This window comes from Schistosoma mansoni, chromosome 1, assembly GCF_000237925.1.
Source record: "Schistosoma mansoni strain Puerto Rico chromosome 1, complete genome".
NCBI classification, from domain to species: Eukaryota; Metazoa; Platyhelminthes; class Trematoda; order Strigeidida; family Schistosomatidae; genus Schistosoma; species Schistosoma mansoni.
The window spans coordinates 54,090,396-54,109,507 of record NC_031495.1 but is presented as its reverse complement, the minus strand read 5'-3'; the positions used below and the strand labels follow the sequence as shown (position 1 = coordinate 54,109,507).

Below are 19,112 nucleotides of genomic sequence, written 5' to 3'. Positions count from 1 at the left end.
CAAGTCTATTAAATAGATGGATCGTGTTTGTTACTGTTTGTCAAACAAGAACAAGACGAAGTACTGCTTTCTTGACTAAGATGGGCAGTTGTACAGCAGATATTAAAATAAACAACCCAAATGGCTTAGAAATTAAGTATCCTACTTCTGCTTAGGTCACCTATTAAAAACAATTGATGTTCTTGAATAACCTTGATAGTTGCGATCTATGTAGGATTCACTGAAACTACTTTAAAATCTCTAGATTTATGAGAATAACGCATCTTCAATCTGGTGCTTCTTAGTGTGTTAGTGGACATCTCTTCATCTACCATTCAGCATGGCTCGAAAAAGTAAACACGTTTTGCGATCCAATTGGTCCATAAAATTGTCTGCGTGTTTGACCTTAAGAAGCCAGTAGTTAGTATAATTTAACTCAACAAACCTTGTCAGGTTTGTCTGTTACGTTAGACCTAACACTACCAACCGACAGGTTATCAGTGCAGAATTTAAGTCTATAACACATTGGAAGTCAAACGCCTAAATGACAGACACACTTTTAACATCTCAACGCACACGGTTCATCCCAGGACTAAATCGGGAGTCTCCAAGTCTATTTTTATCTTATTAGATATTTTAAATTCCTTTCTCCGTAATATTGTGACTAAAATCTGATATATTAGCTGAATATTTATCCTTTTTTCGAAGCATTTCTAATAGTCAACACTCCTTACAAGGATACTACAGGCGCGAAGAAATCAAGCACTGCATTAGAAATTAATAATAAATTATGTAGATGTTTCGTTAACCCTAATGAAAAGTACTTCGGAGTTATTATCTAATGAGAATATTCAACAATAGAAGGCAGTTAGATTCAAGAAGCATTATATTGATCTTAAAATAGGAATCAATGAAATATACAGATCAGAAAAATAGTAAGACCAACTATGAACGTTTACAAAGCTTCATGAGATTGAGAAGAACAGTTTCGTATTAGAAAATTATGTAGATTGTTTATTCGATCAGTCACTTCTGGTATGGACAACAACTGAATAAGTTCGACCACAGGTGGCCCCACCTAAATATTCAGAGGTAAGAATGTACATTATGAACCACTGGCAATTGCTAGAAATTCTATACGTTGGAATGGTCTAGGGCAAACATCGTTACTCACCAAACTCAACTGCGTGTCGTTCAGTGACATATTAATTTCTTATTGCCAATGTCAAACCTCTTGCAATGATAATAAATTGATAGTGCCAACAATCGGTGGGTCGTGTGATATTCTGGTACCTCTCTTAGGACAAAACAATAAGTTGATATATGCGACATAATTCACAGATTAATACACTAAGTAGGTCGTAAAATTTGTTTTTTAAACACCAGATTGAAACTACTCGGCCATTTCATCACCTAATGAATTCGGTTACTTCAATTACCGTTTCAAGCCTTTGGTTACCACTATATTTCAATCAAATTTTAGACTACTGACTCATCGGTAAATAAGTGGGCAGAAATTTCTAAGAAAGTTCCTAATAGCGTATACATAGAGTTACATAAAAGATAGTAACTATAATTTAAGGTGAAGAATATTATGTTCGTATCCCGAAAAACAATGCATATAGTTTCGAATGATAAGTATTATGGGTGGAAAACTAATGCACTCCCAGTATTACATTGTTCGCTAGCAGTAAAAAGTTGGCTTTTTTACAGAAAATTTCTCTAAATCATTTAAGCACTTACCTCGAATCCTGTAAGGCCTAATCTGATTAGGTGCAATACAGTTTTACGTTCAACTCCTGAACGTTCGCAGACATTCTGAAGGGAACTTGTTATCACATCGGAGTTTAAATCTGTGCTGTCATTCACTTGTTCTTTTTTAAGAATATGATTCATTTCTTCAATAAAACATCCAAACAATCTGAGTATATCTTGTAAAGGTATTTTGAAAAAACGTTTATTGATCACCCCTTCACAAGTAGCTAAATCTGGAGACTTCCACATAAATAAGAAACCATTATTGGGGTCGACTAAATCATCTAAACAGTGAACGCGACATTTCAAGAGATGCAGTCGTCTCAACACATGTAAATCATTTTGAGCAGATTGACTACAAATATAAATATTAAGGCAAAAAGAGTGGTCTGTACAATAGGAGGGAACAATACTTATCCACACGTGAAACTGCTTAGAAAATTGTATTTAAAATGTGCGAAAATTAGTAGGTGAGTAGACCATACTCTACGCCACTCAAGTCTATAATGGTTTCTAAGTAAAACTAAACTCCAGAGTTCGTCTGTTGAAAACCATTGAGAATGATACAATTAAGCGTTATTGCTACCATATACTGGCATGATAAATGACTGTATACAACTGACTCCCTAGTTCCGTTGATATCACCCTACATCCAGGTGGTATTTCTAATGATTCAAACGCCTTTCACAACTCATTGAATTTCTTTTTTTCCCTGTATGATTAATGTATACGTTTATCTTACGAGTCATTAACAATATATTACACTTAATTTTTCATTGTATTCAGCCTGTCTTAGATGACTTCTATTTATTATTTGAGTTCCAGATATGTAGGCGTGATTTCTATTGATCGCCCCCAAATGCCCTGGTACGGCCGAGAGTGGGGAGAGTCTACTCTCCCTCTCGAAATGCTCGCACATGGCCAGCGAATATATAGCCTCTGCCAGGGAAGTCCTACTCACTGCCTTCTCGTGGCGGGGGTGTTGTTTACGAAAGTGAGAGGACGAAAAGCGAATGTCCGGCGCCTTAACCGGGTTGGTGGACACGGAGGGTCCACCTAGGGGAGTTGGAAAACCCTGATTCCAAACCAATGGTGCACATGGGCTCCAGTATCCTGATGGAACGAATGGCGGACGAACCTGTCATTGGTCAACGGCTACCATGGGACTGCATCTCCTCACGATGCTCCATTGCCTTGTGGATCAGACCTTTTGGTCAAAGGCTCGGGGTGTGGCCCCCTAAGAAAACCACCTGCTTCGGTTTGGGCACCCGGGCAGTATCACAGCCCACACACACAAATAGTGTGGCGCATATGTACCTGGTGCCCTTTTGTACCAATATATATGTGTTTAAATAAATAATAAAAAAAAATTTCTATTGATCAGCATATTTCCACATATATTTTAGAACTGTAAACAGTAAAAAATAAAGCTTATTGAAGACTAGTAAATACTGTAAGTTGCATAGGAATTAGTAAGTTTTAATTATATACATCCCTTACGTGCGTAGATGAAATAGCTGATATAAAGTGGTTGTGTATGCTTACTTACTTACGCCTGTTACCCCTCGTCGAGGAGCATAGGCCGCACACCAGTATTCTCCATCCAGCCCTGTCCTGGGCAATCCTTTTCATATCTGCGTAATGTGTTCTTTGGCCTTCCTCTTTTCCGCTTCCCTTCCGGATTCCAAGTTAGGGATTGCCTCGTGATGCAGTCTGGTGATTTCCTTAATGTATGTCCGATTCACTTCCAACGTCTTCTCTTAATTTCCTCTTGAGCCGGAAGCTGGTTTGTCCTTTCCCACAGTAGGTTGTTGCTGATAGTATCCGGCCAATGAATGTTGATTATTTTGCGTAGACAACTGTTTATAAATACGTGTACCTAATTAACGATGGACTTAGTAGTTCTCCACGTTTCAGCTCTGTACAGTAGGACTGTCTTGACGTTCGTACTGAAGATTCTCACTTTGAAATTAGTTGAGAGTTGTTTTGAGTTCCATATATTCTTCAACTGTAGGAACGCTGTCCTTGCTTTGCCAGTCCTCGCCTTTACATCCACATCAGATCCTCCTTGTTCATCAATGATGCTTCCCAGGTACGTGAATGTTTCTACATCTTCCAGAGTTTCTACATCAAGTGCGACTGGGTTGGTGTTTTCTGTGTTGTATTTGAGAATCTTGCTTTTACCTTTGTATATGCTGAGGCTGCTGCTACATTAGTTGTCTTCGTCTGTATTTGTTCGTGTGTATGAGAGAGGAGGGCTAGGTCATCTGCGAAGTCCAAGTCGTCTAATTGATTCTGAGATGTTTATTGTATTCCGTGCTTTCCATCAGATGACGAGGTTTTCATAATCCAGTCAATCACTAGAAGAAAGAGGAAGGGGGAGAGTAGACAGCCTTGTCTGACTCCAGTCCTTACTGGAAATGCATCTGTTAGCTGTCCCCTATGCACGACTTTGCACTGTAGTCCGTTGTATGAGTTCCGGATAATGTTGGCAATCTTCTCAGGAACTCCATAGTGTCGAATAAGTTTTCATAATGTTCTCCGGTTCACACTGTCAAACGCCTTCTCATAGTCAATGAAGTTGATGTATAACGGGTTGTGTATGCTAGCTAAACATAAAGCATAAATGTTTTGCTAACGACTGGTGACGGAGTCTAGGTTTGTGCTTTACATTTCTGGTGACCAGATGGCTATGTTTACTACCCTACTAAAACTAGAATCCAGCAGTCGCATCACTTTACAATTAACAGCAAGTATTAAGTGAAAGCGCAAAGTGACTAAACATTCCTCCTATTTTTGCTTATCGAAAAGATACCCAAAATGACACATGGTTAATAAAACAAAAATTTAATGAAATCACGAGCTAAAATATAATTACGACATTAAACATTATAATACCATGCATCTTACCTTTTACGAATAGACAGGTTTTCTACATTTGATTGCAGATATTCTTCAATTGTTTCTAGTATTTGCGGAGTTTTATAAGTAGTCTGATTACTTTGCTTTTGATGCATTATACAATAATCCAATGCATTGTTTACAGCTTTGTCAAAATGAAATTGACCGCATATTTTTAACATATCTATTGATAAATGAGCGTTATGACGATTGATATTGCTTAAGTCGAACTATATGGAATAATTAAATGGTACATTTCAAGCTAGTTCATATAAAACCAAAAATATAATGTATTAAAATTTATTGCATTCGATGAAACGAAGTTTAAAGTGTTTTATTGAACTTCAGAATGCATTTACACTATATGAGATGTTCCCATATTTTAGTGAATGGTGTTTTCGCTGACAAACTAACCTAACAGTGCTACTCGGATAAAGAATACAAATACTTTCGCTACAATAAATAAACATTGATTTTATCAGGTGATTGGGGATGATCCAAGAAAATGTGCTGGTTTTCTCTGACATCCTTATAAAATATGGAAGATGTGGGTACTTTTCTGGTTTTATTTGACAACGTAACTTACCAAGTACAAATATGTGTACTCGGCTTTGAGACATACCAGTCCTAACTAATTTAGTTAGATTTAACTTCAGAGTGTTTCGTCTATAATTTTACTCGTTTGCTTTTGAAATTCATAACTACGCGCTGTTTGTCGATGGATTACTTAGAAGAAATTGTCTTCTTCAGAGCATTGCCTTAATAGTTCAAGACATTCGTTAGTCTATATCGAAACAAAAATCTTTCACTTTCTATAACTGCTGCACAAACGCTTGGTAAATCTGCCTCCTAATTCTGCTCACCATTTATTGTGATCGGAAAAGCTAGTGTGATCCACAAATCAAGGGTAGTATTTTGTGATAGATTATCGATCGTATTTATAAACATTTAAAAGCCGAAGTAAATGAATTTCATGATAAGGCTTGTAAAATATCCGATTGACGATTCCCTAGCTTTCAAACAGTCAAAAAGTATCTTGCAAACTTATCAAGAAAGATGTTCTAGCCCCCCTGACAAGACACCAAAGTGTGTTTGGGGTGGTGCTTTGGTGTGCGTAAACAAGTAGGACTGATATATTTAAAGTTGCGAATTTCGGTTTTTAACGTTGTTCGACCAAAATGACAGAGATAAAAAGCGGAAGATATCATAGGGGTTTAGGAAATTAAGATCAAGCATATAGAACCAGGAAAGAACCCATCTATAAAATTTAACTTACTCGAGAAACTAATTCAGAGAATTCAAAATCAGGCCTCCACTCATACGAAAAGTCACCTTTTCCGTTAAAATTATCATGACAGACACCACCTCCAGTGGCTGTTAACCAATTCAATACAGCAGACGGCATATACCCAGCTTTACGCAAACTGTGAACACTACCGATAAGAGAGAATTCTGGACTACGTTTAGACAGTTTACCACCTGAACTAAATTGGTATGACAGAAAAGAGAAATGTTTATACACTATATAATCATTCAAATTAACTCGACAAATAGTATGTACTAATTTTGACCGTTTTGTGAGTTACACTTAAGTTATTTACTAGTTTGTATTTTACGACCGGAGCAATAGCTTAAAGGTGGAACTCAACTGCACGAACCGAAATGGATGAAACGATTCAGAACACATGATTACAGTTATGTTTAAAATTACTAAAATCCATAAACTATAATCTGACGAATACATACATAGTGATTGCCTGCTCAAAGTCTTAAGCAACTAAAAAATGTTTATCACTAACCTGGAAAGTAACAGAGGGAGATGTGCAAACTTTGGAGGCGACCAATTTAAAGCTTTGTATAGCATCAAATGCTTAGGCGTGGAAGTAAGCCATTCCTGTATTTAAGGGCAAGGATATATAAAAAAATTAAAGATATTTTGGGTAGAGATCTAAATGACATTAAATTAGCATACTATAAATTTATATGAGTATTTACATCACCTAGATTTAACCAAGAGAAGATTATTGAATTCACTTGAGCGTTTGATGGCCCTTTCATGATAGGACAGCGAAACTAAATATTGGAAAGCTGTGGAGATAGATGAGTTAGTACCAGGAAGATGGATAGTTGATAATGGTAAGTAATGGTAAACTCTGTCGAAAAGACTTCAGGTAGCGCAGAACTTGAAAAATAATGAGTCAGATTTTATATGAGAGGACTGATACTTGAACAATGTCTCAAAACGTACAACGAAGTGGTCAAGTAGTCATTCATTAAATATATATTAAAGGCTTCGCTTTCATAGAGTCAAACTAGTTAGAAAAGAAAAATAACTGTAAAAGTTTCCACAATGGTGACTCCAATATGGCATTAATTCATGACTTAATCGATAATATGTATAAGAAGGGAAATATGGCCCTCAAGAATGTGGGGATCGATATGGTAGATGAATCACTAGTAAACGCTGATAGGTGATTCCACAACTATCCTCCACTATATCAACTTGTCAACAAATATTAGGCTTCAATTCATTCTTTTAAACTTCTATTTACATGGTTATTACACATTCAATCAGAGAATAAACTAATTAACAGCTTCACTGATAAGATGTGGGTTGGATGGAGTGCGGCATTTTAAGCTGTTTGAATCACGATTAAATCGATCACGCTCAACTAGTCAACTTTTCATTTACTTCAATTTTAATTTTGTTAAAACTCAATATACAGTTCTTTATTTCCGAAAATAAAATCATTGCCCATAACGAAAGGTCATATATTAAATATTGTATCTAGGATATCTGATAAACACTATTGTAGCACTTAGTATTAGCAATCTCTTCAGGCTGCTTTATCCTTTCCATCCGTTAACTGCGTATTTGTTGATTTGGTTACCTTACTTATGATTCATTACGTATTTAATTAGATAGTGACAGGGCGCTAATTAAAAAACTGACACGACTTTAGTGTGACTCAGCGACACTCAGAGTTACAACAACAATCCAACTGTTCGTAAAACATGCTCGTAAAAAAATAAAGATTGATCTTTTGCGAGGAAGCCTTTAACATCCCAATAAAAATCCGTCTTCTTGTACAACAGATCTGTTATACAGACAGTTTCTGAACGGAAAAACATAATATAGTGGAAATAGAAGACAATGAAAAGGCGAATGTCATTACAGGGATACTGACTTCAGGTTAATAAAAGATATTCTAAGAACAAAAGGCAGGAATAAATGTTTAAACCTGAAAAACATTTTTAGGTTATTTAAAACAGTTTAGTAAGCTCTACCACTTGTATTCGACAAACAATTAAAGTATGAAAAATTGGAGATGCAAAGTAAACACCAAAAGACGCTTATTGAAAAAGAAACATTGTTTCAAAAGTTACAAATTTAATGAGATAGAGTTAAGAGAGTGATAAATTTTTTCAAGAATGTAAAAATAACTTTACATCGGCCTGTAGCTCTTCTAGGGTTACTGTCGGTTACAAGACAAGGGAAAGAAGGAGGGTTGGGTATGGCGTCAGTAACCCCACCCCGTAGAAAACAACACTAGTTAAAAACACTAACCAGGATCAATAAATTGAACCATTTAGACTCTCTCCTGGGAACTTAAGGATCTTCATTCAGAACAATTATAACACCACATGGTGAAAGCTCATATTCTCCGGAAGTCAAGAGGCCGATGCCTCTTCTAACAATCAGAGCAAAAACTAATATATGTACATGGAATGTCCGGACAATATGGGAGAGACCGGGAGGACCAATCAAATAGCTACGAAAATAGGGAGATACAACTTGATGGTACTCGGGATCTGTGAAACTCATTGGATCCAAGCTGGACAGAAAAGATTAACTGCGGGAGAGTGTTTGTCGTCCTCTGAACATAAAGAAGAAGACGCTTGACACATACAAGGAGTTGTACTGATGCTGTCCAAAAAAGCACGTAAACCACTTATACGACGGTAATATCATGGTTCCAGGAACAAACAGGATCCTTCAAAACAAAGAAGGAGGGAATTACAATGAATGTCATCCGGCGTCATGCTCCCACCAATGATAACAATGAACAGGATAAACATCAGTTTTACAAGAGGTTGCAATCAATCACACCGAAGTGATCAGGAAACGACCTGACCATCCTGATGGGAGACCTAAACGCCAAAGTCGGAATGGATGACACCGCATATGAAGATATCATGGGACGACGTGGACTAGGGACTGGAATAAAGGAACGAGAATGGTGGCAGATTTGCAAAACTTATGTAAACTCAACAAAATGGTTATAGGCGGAACAATATTCCTACACAAACGCATACACAAAGCTATGTAGGTCTCACCGGATAACACTACACAGAACCAGATCGATCATATTTGCATCACTAAAATATTCACAAGGTCAGTGGAAGATGTGAGAACAAAGGGAGGAGCTGAGAAAGCTTCGGATCACCACCAACTGGTGGTTACCAAGATGAAACTGAAGCTAAAGAAGCACTGGACAGCTGAGGAAACAGCATTACAGAGGTCCAACACAGCCTTCATTCGATATATTAACAAACTCAAAGAATTCACCATAGTGTTATATCCTAGTGAACACGTAAGTACAGGTAACTTCCGGGACCTATTAATGGACTATCATTTTATATATATTCTTATTGTTTAACTATTGAGTAGTTAGATTGTGTATATCTATATTCATCTTATTATAAGCTTCATTTTGACCTATGGATTATTACCAAACGAATTACTGTCCCTAAATTATATTCAGTTTATTGATTATTGTATCTCACGTTCACAGCCACATTTGGCTTGATCTTGTACAAATATTATTTTCAATTTTATGGTGTGATGCGGTCTGTCTGTTTGGTATATAAACCGAGTATGCTTGAAATAAATGATTCGCGTAGCAGAAGCTGCAACTGGTGTTCTGGACTCAATTGGAAGAGCTAGGCGGGTAAGGGATCAATAAGGACGATAGACTGCCCATACTGGTCGAACGTCATTGATTTGGCAGTGTTAAGATTAGACAAGTCGTATCTCGATTGGTGGATAATTCACGTGATAAAAAGCCGGACATAAAATCATAACGAATTGGCAACGGCCTTCTTATAAATTCATAACACATAGCTCTCAACAACAGGTCCTAAGCCTTAGAAGATCTACTGGAAGAAAAGGGAACTACTATGGAGGACAACTGGAAAGAGATGAAAGAAGTACTAGCTTCAACGTCTTAGGAAATGCTGGGCCTCAACAAGCATCAAGATCATAAGGAATGGGTCAGAGAAGTCCGATTACTCTCACCCTTTCTCTTCCTTCTGGTGGTTGACTGAATTATGAAGACCTCCACATCTGACGGAAAGTATGGAATGCAATGGACAGCTCAGAATCAATTAGATGATTTGGACTTCGCAGCTGACCCAGCCATCCTATCCCATACGCACGAACAAATGCAGATGAAGACAACTAGTGTAGCAGCAGTCTCTGCATCAGTAGGCCTCAACATACATAAGAGAATAACCGAGATCCTCAAATACAACATGGAGGATACCAACCCAATTACACTTAATGAGGAAACTCTGGAAGAGGTGGAAACTTTCACGTGCCTGGACGGCATCATCAATGGACAAGGAGGATCCGATGCAGATATAAAGACGAGGATTGGCAAAGCAAGGGCCTCATTCCTACAACTGAAGAACATATAGAACTCGAAACAACTGTCAACGAACATTAAAGTCAGAATCTTCAATACGAACGTCAAGATAGTTCTACTGTACGGAGCTGAGACTTGGAGAATTACTACAACCATCATCCAAAAGGTGCAAGTATTTATAAACAGCTGTCTCCTCAAGATACTGAATGTCCGTTGGCCGGATATCGTCAGCAACAGCCTAATGTGGGAGAGGACAAACCAGCTTCCAGCTCAAGAGAAAATCAGGAAAAGACGTTGGAAGTGGATAGGACATACATTTCGGAAATCGCCAAACTGCATCATGAGGTGTACCAGGTGTAAGTAGTGAGTAAAAGTAACTTTAATTCATAACTAGTATAAATCTATTCCTTAGTTAAAATTCAATTTCAGAATGTAAATTTTATCACTTGAACGTATCATTTGGGTTGCTTATCAGAAACATTACATTTTGAAGATACTTGTTTTATGAATATAAATATCATTATAAAACTATGTGGCTCGTGGTTTATTACTAACAGTAATGGAGTAAGGAAAACACACACAGTTTAATTACAAAAATAAGCTTTATGAATTCCATAACAAAACGACGGATGACTATCAACCAAATAATTTTAGATATGGAGCTTGAATACTGAGGCAGATTTCTCAACACGGATTGATATCAGCTGTATAAACATTGAAAACTAGAGAGCACTGAACAGATGTTTCGTCCTAGCGTAGAATTTCCTGACAGTTGGCTTCCACGGATCTGTTAGAAATCGACTCTAAAATATTTTGATCAAGTGAATACCACGTTACTTTCATACTACTCCCTTTATAAACCAGTAGAGAGTACTGAAATACTAATGAGCCATATTTTGCTTTATTTTAATGATGCCCGTGTGTGTATACCAATGACCACTTTTGAAAAGGCTTTAGAGTACTAGGTGATCACTTTTAGTGAGCCCATTCAATTATTTTATTATTTGTTTACTCGTTGTAATTTAGATATTTAATCCACTATGTAAAATTATGTGTAAGTTTGATTGAGCACATGTCTGCACACCAATATTTATCTATTCTCCCATTGGTTGTAACACACAGACAATCAATAATTTATTCACAAACGATTAACACTCATGAACATATATATATATATATATATATATATATATATATATATTTAATACCCCCTAAACACTCTCACTGGTTTTCCTGGGTGCTTGCTTTCTAGACGCTTGCGGATTTTTACTAATCATTAACAATAAACTAGCTCTACAACTAGTGTTCAGGCTTTTGAATAGTCTTGAGTAAATTCATAATACTACTGGGAGATTTAGTCTGCGTAAATACTCAGTTAACGGGATACTACTTATTGGAGTCAGATATAGAGGCAATTAGCCTATACACACTATTATATTATTGAATTTAATATTTAGTGGAAATAACCTTTGATTGCTGAAGCCACCCATCAATTGAAATAAAATTAAACAGATGGAAAAACATGATAAACTTACAAATCCTCTAATAACATGACTGATTTCCATATGATGATCATCAATTACGTTGGCCAAATGGTAAACAGGCATACCATCGGATTTCACAATGATCTGTTTGAAGCAATAAAATAAATCAAAGAAAACACAGTCAGTACAAAATATCTCATTGATTATTTTTGTAAAACCATAAGTCATTCTACTACATGCTTGTATAAAAAAATATACTGCCAAGCTGATAAAGTATATACTTATTACAAAATGTTTGGATGACACAATGCAAACACACGCTTTTTAGTCAAACAGGAATTAATTTGCAAACCTATTCAAGGAAACTTATTGCCAAAATGTACTAAATGGAGAGTTCAATGGCCAGCTATAACATTTTTTCAATGATCAAAAGATTTATCAAATACTTGATATTTTTTGTAACAGTTTCAATCTTTAAGTCCGTAGGAGACTGTAAAATTAGTGTAATAGATAAGCAATAAGAAAAGAATAATTAATTTGAAATATTCAGCTAATATAATTCCCTTTACAGAGTTAGAAAATAAAGAAGACGCCTCAAAACCTTTAAAAAGCGTACCTTTAGTCTTAAAAGATGACCAACTAATCATATACTCAATCAAGCCATTTTTTTCTTCACTTACAGTTATAAAATAGTATAGAACAGAGTGCTATGCAGAAGAACATGTCGCTCATACTAGTGATGGCGTAAGCTGGAAAAAAATCCATATATCTTTTAGTATCTGTGACGAGACTATGTTAACCAATGGTCTATCGAGGTTGGTGAGATTTCCATAATAAATTAGGTAGTCAACGGGTTTGTTTACTCCATTCACTGTAGTCGAATAAACAATAGTGGAAGTCTAAAGGTATTTTAATTCACGTACTGCATAGAACAACAATTAGTCTAATCAACTAGGTATTGATAGTAAAAGAAATAATGTTAATAAAATGGTACTTACAAAATCTCCTTCAGAACTAAGTGGATTGAAGATAGAACTTCCGTAAACGATGTCATTTACTTCTATTGGTGAATTATCAGTCTAAGCGAATCAGATAAAAGATAAAATACTTTCGATAATTAAAAAATTCTCGGTGTAAAATAAATATGGGTATCAGCGGGCAGATGAAAAAAACCCGTAGATTTTGTTGACTGGAAATCCAATGTGATTAAAATAAATTACCAGATGAACGAAGTAATAAACCTATTCATCTACAATTAACGCCTTATCCTTATACAATATTATTTAACATCGTGTAAACTCTTGGTAGATTATAATGTTCATTATCAAGAAAACTGTTATCCTCTATTGGCTTTTTAAACTCCATTTTCTACGTATAATATCCAAAAAAGTGCAAGAAGAATGGAATACTTGTATATGAAGTTACATTTATGTATGAAGTAAAAAAGCCGATTACTATTCAAAGCTAGAGAAAAATAACTTTACTTGTTAACTTTGTCACTGGTGAGAATGATTTCAATTCGCATATACAAACTAAAGAAAATTTTTAAAAATGACCGTTTCTCTAATAATAGATGCCAATCGTCCTGATAGGAGTGGCTCTCAGACAACACAACGTTGAAACCACAATTCTACCCTCCAGAGAATAAACCACCTAGTTTCTTCTGTCGACAATGCGATCGAACAAGTAACTCAACGGTTTATTGAGGAAAATACTAAGTATCCTAAGGGTTATTAAGAAATCGTGAATGTACCGAAGAAATTATACGCTAATCCAGAAGTAAGGGTGATATTAGGGAGTAAACTTTTAGTAATTACCTGGTCAAAGTTGCTGGAACGCTCGATACACAGTCATTACCAGTATCTTATACTAGTCGCTCACTGATACACAGCTATGTAGGGGATAAGTTACCCTAACTGACTGATGTGCATTTACTCATTCACTTGCCCTTGAGGAGCTATGTACACAGGTCATTCATTGGGGAACAACCCCAATTGCATAGGGGAGTTTCTTCAATTTCGTTTACAGAGAATGTAATATTCTTAAATCTGTGGTCTGATTAAGAATGAAGAAATAAGTACTAAAAATCCTATTGATTTATTTGCTGTTCTTCATGCAGTCATGAATCAACAAGTCGAAATGTATATATAACTTACATAACCTCAAAATGTACCATGAAATAGATAATGATCAAGTGATGTAGACGGGTAAAAAAAATAGAATAGTGGTGTCCTTATAATACACCAATTAGCAAAAAACTGAATTTCTGGAGTCTCGTCACTTCATCATCCCTGTTATCAAACCTTCTATTATGGCTCCACCATTATCTCCACGTACTACCAGTGTTAATGATTCGAATTTAAGTGTTATTCTTGGTTTCCGGAGAATGCATTCTAAACCATGTATTTGGAGCCTTCAATATCATATTGGATAACAGGCTTTATTAGCTTTGATTATGGAATATCGCCTTACTGACATATGCTCCGCTCTCTATAATTCTTGATCCAAGATGCCCCCAAATACCCTGGTATGCCCGAGAGTGGGGAGAGTCCGCTCTCCCTCTCCAAATGCTCTCACATGGTTACGCGTATATAGCCTCTGACAGGGAAGTCCTACTCACTGCCTTCTCGTGGCACCGGTGTTGTTTACAAAATTGAGAGAACCAAAAGCGAATGTCTGGCGCTTTAACCGGGTTGGTGGACACGGAAAGTCCACCTAGGGGAGTTGGAAAACCCTGATTCCAAACCAACGGTGAACATGGGCTCCAGTATCCTGGGGGAACAAATGGCGTATGAATCAATCGTTGGTCACTGGCTACTATGGGACTGCATCTCCTTACGATGCTCCACTGCCTTGTGGATCAGATCTTTCGGTCAAAGGCTCCGGGTGTGGCTCCCTAAGAAAACCATCTGCTTCGGTTCGGGCATAGCCCTCACACCAATCGAATGAGATTTATGTGGCGCATATGTATCTGGTGCCCCTTTGTACCAATATTTATGTGTTCAAATAAATAAATATCCAAGATACATGAATAGTGCATCGTGTAGTCTGTCTATATTGACTACGTGAGGTCAAGTGAATGACTACAACTGGATCATACATGCGAATTCCGGAAAGTAAGACACATCTCTACTATTTTATTTTTAATTTCTGCATGTGAATTAAGCCTATTGATTAAAACTAATACTCTTTCTTGCCCCCTTCTTCGATGATCTTTTAGCTTAACTTATGGCGCTTTCTCTCGGTATATGAGACATTATGAACGCGAAATCCACTTTTTTTAATTTTAATACCGGCTTATTCAAACATAGCTTTTACATATGTCTCTTGATACTCTGTGTGATATAACACAACACTAAAATGGTAGTGATCGTATAAACTGTAAAACCTTAAATATCTAAAAGTTCGTCCACTAGTATTGTTGATTATTACACAGATTTCAAAAAACCTGTCCTCCTAAATCATGATTCACTGGTCTGACGTCACTCAAAAGTCTTATTACTTTAAATGGAAAGCAAAATGATTTTCAGGCGTAAATTGATGGTTGGCAACTAATAAAATTATGATTCTTCAGTGGTTTGTAACTGTTCACACTTATTACGAATTTTTAATCAATCACGTTTTTTAAGTATTTACGATTATATTACTAGGAAACTCAATCAGATGAATAAACAGTGAAAATCATGGAGGACTGAAAAAGATATTTTAATGTTTCGTGGAACCATAATGAAACATAACGAGGAATTTAGGACTTTCGGGTTCGGAGATGAAAACAATCAGTTCAGGCCAATAGTTTGACTATCCCGAAATTCGGTTGGTGTAAGAGCTTCTTGTGACAGCAGTCCAGTATGTTGTTTTCCGATAATGCAACACTTATTGATTTTTCAAACTTAAAAACGACCGTAAATTATTATGAGAATAATAACAAACCTTGAATCGAATAACATATGGTAGAGAAGCTAAGTTTTCGTCGATTTCCCTTTGAGACAAATTACGGCAACGATTATCATAACGTTGAGGTTCCCTACGACGATTTTGTTCCTTGCGTAAGATAGCTAGTCGTTCTGAGGAGCAGAAGCATCGATAAGCAAATCCTTCATCAATTAACTTTTGAGCGATAGATAAGTACAGGGGTCTTCTTTCCGACTAAAATACCAACAGATAACAGAAAATGATGTGAAAATAGTATTTCTCATGTCCATACAACAAGCTTTTGATGCTCAAGATATGCTTGCACTGGAGAGTTACCGAATAAACACAAATCTAGATGAATATTGTAGATGGTTGTCAAATTTAATTCATAACAAAGTTAATACAATGCCAAACTTATGTGAATGATTACAAAGAGCTGAAAATAAGGTATCATAAGCTAAATTGTAGGAGAAACATGGGAGTTTAGTCTTACTATCCATATAAGGATGTCTGCAGTAGACGATGACTATCTAATGAAGATTTATGAAGAGTTATGGCAAAAGATTGTTACGATAAGATGAAGGGATTTATAAACCTAACCTTTACAATTTATAATCATTCCCGTAAATAGATAAAGTGTTAACAGGATGTAGATTGGATTAAAGCATGTTCTGTGAAGGATTACACTCAAGCATTCTGATTGGTTATTTCTCGGTCAATAGACGCAAGAGAATAATTGGAGAGGACTCTAGAATCTCGCATAAAATTATAAATATATTAATGTGTTTCTTACTGTGATTCATACTCCCCTTTAACCTTGTATATTTAGAATATAATTAGGTTCCTGTTCAACCGTGTTCTGATTTAGCAACTAGTCGAGTGACGTAGTGGCCGAAGAATAGTAAGTAATAAGAGATCATAACATAAAGATATATACAATTGATACACTTTATTTCCACTATACCTTATCAAATTAGTGAATGATTAAATGTGTACATCCAGTATGTAAACGGATACCTTCAATCATTCACTGAAAATACTCCACAAGTAGCTACTCAATCCAAATTCAGGCATAATGATTATAAGAACTATGAGTACATAGTAAAAAATAAATATCACAGTAAGGTGTGTTTCCCAACGAATAAAAAGAGAAGCCATATCGATTTGCAGATAATTAATGAATGAATACAACTGAATAGTTGTGACTGGTTTAGCTTCATGTCAATGATCACGGGTATTGTATGGACCACAGCCAATAAGTTAGCATTGACTGACAATTTATATCAACAGTTAACGACTACACGGACTTATGTTACGCTTTGATGTCAGCTCTTAATCCAGGAGGGAGAAAACTACAGCCATTGGAACGAATAAAATATTTCTGCTGCCACTTACTAAGACTATGTAACCATATTTATAAATATTCCCTACACATGATGCTATTTTAAAGAATATTAATACTGCTTCATTGGCAAGTTTGAGCACTGAATGCTACTTTTACTAAGGGTCAGGAAAATCAATTAATCTGAGCTGTAATAAAAGCAGCAACAGAAGTATATGACATAATAAGATAAAGATCTTTTACCAGTAATAACAATTAATGTTACCTACCCTCTAAGTGACTACATAAAATCAATAAATAAAAAAGACAGGTGATAAAAGCTAATATCCAGATAAGCAATTTGTTTTTGTTGCTATTCATACACGGTTCAGGAGTCGTGAAAACTGACTAGTAGCATAATTAGTGCACAAAATACTATCCAAATCGTTTCCACACGACTGAGAAAGCAAAACATGATCTAATTGACCCAGGTGGTTAAGTACTATCACTACCTAACGTGTAAGGTGGTTGAAATAGACATATGTACTGTACTTGTTGAGTAACAACACAAGAATGAACTTCAGACTAATTAAACTGCTTCAAATTGTGAACATTTATGATAAAGACATTAAGAAAATTCTAGCGAACATACTTGAATGTACGAACCATAATTTCCACCAGTGGTTGGACTTTCGTCCGGAATTAGTCCAGACCAGTGAAGCGACTCTATAATATCGTCCTTAGCATATGGTTGAACTCTGGACTACTGAATAAGCATGTAGGAATAATTACTTTACTTTATCCGTATCTTCAATACGTAGTATGAATTTTCCCGAATGTTTCACAGCAAACAACTTGTTAAATAAGGCAGTACGTAAACCGCCTAAATGCATAAAACCTGTAGGACTTGGTGCGAAACGTACACGAATGGGACTGATCTCCGTCAATTTACACTTTTGACAAAATATGATATATTTTTGACACAGGAAGTAATTGGTGCGTGATAATCGTATTCGTGACGATGTTAAAGCCATAACTCAGCACACAAAAATGAAAGTAGGATGTTATTTAGTATATAGCAGCTCGATCGTAGATTTTTAAATATATTTACTTAGTTCAGCTATATATATAACGTAACAGTTTATATCATAGGGTTACCGCTGGTCCAAAATAAGTCTACCTGTATTAGATTGCTTTGGTCACAGTCAGTCGGACATAAGAAACGCAGAGCTTGGCACATGTACAACGGACCAGGTACCTAAAACCCATTGGCACAACGAAACGAAACTATCAAGATGAATATTAAAGTGATAGTAGCAGCATAAATGATTGCGAAAAAATTGGGGTGAGACTATAACACATAGAGGACCTTTAAGCGATGCTAGTGGCCTTGAGGGTGTATGCCTGTTTACTGGGACTAAGTGAAAGTTACAAATTAGTGTGAAGAATTAGGATTCGCAGCTGGACGTTGACTTTATGAATCAGAGTTTTCACTATGAACTGGCATCAGCTATAATGCTATTTAGCCAAGTGGATGAATGAAAATCGTGTTAAAATTCAGGACCTATTAACTTAAATTTGATTAGTTTGTCCATAAATTATAATCTCTCCATCTAATTCAGAAGAGAGAAAGGTAGTGATACAGTATCCGTTATGTGTGAATATAGGTTGAATGTTTGTGGGATATGTTTAAGACACTTGTAACAAGAAAAAGAAATAAATTTTGATGAGAAATGACGAGCTAAGCATATTTTCTTTGACAAAATTTAAGGGAGTATTGTGTGTCTATTTGCTCTAACACCCAAAAAACTTCATGAAGATCTCATATAAAAACCACTTAATGGTTATAATTACAGCGCTGTGAGGTCAAAACAGAGATTGGTGGCTACGGAAGTTGTTTTAACAAACAGATATAAGACGTCTAGCATTCTGGTTCTGTGTAGTTACGATGAATTAAGATTTATCATCAGCTGTTTTATCTTTCAGTACTGATACTCAGAAAAATTGACCGATATTCAGCCGACTGCAGTAACCTGTACACTATTAGACTTATACGGTCGGCAGAATATGAAGTAATCTCCTCGATAAACCTGCCGACAGACATTATCTAAA

At 36.0% G+C, this 19,112-nt stretch overlaps 1 protein-coding gene across 1 annotated transcript; it reads right to left on the bottom strand.

The window, feature by feature from the left end:
* Positions 1-847: 847 nt before the first annotated feature.
* Smp_009520 (putative glutamyl-tRNA synthetase 1, 2, 3 (glutamate--tRNA ligase 1, 2, 3)) lies at positions 848-18,258 on the bottom strand. Its single transcript, XM_018794864.1, has 11 exons — positions 18,159-18,258; positions 17,798-18,120; positions 17,653-17,763; positions 15,698-15,913; positions 12,766-12,846; positions 11,819-11,911; positions 6,435-6,529; positions 5,912-6,119; positions 4,645-4,865; positions 1,723-2,089; positions 848-1,057 (listed from the first exon to the last, which is right to left on the bottom strand). The coding sequence occupies exons 2-11, from the start codon at positions 18,032-18,034 to the stop codon at positions 935-937; spliced, it is 1,752 nt and encodes a 583-aa protein (XP_018649234.1). The 5' UTR covers positions 18,035-18,120; positions 18,159-18,258; the 3' UTR covers positions 848-934.
* Between the last annotated feature and the right edge of the window lie 854 nt (positions 18,259-19,112).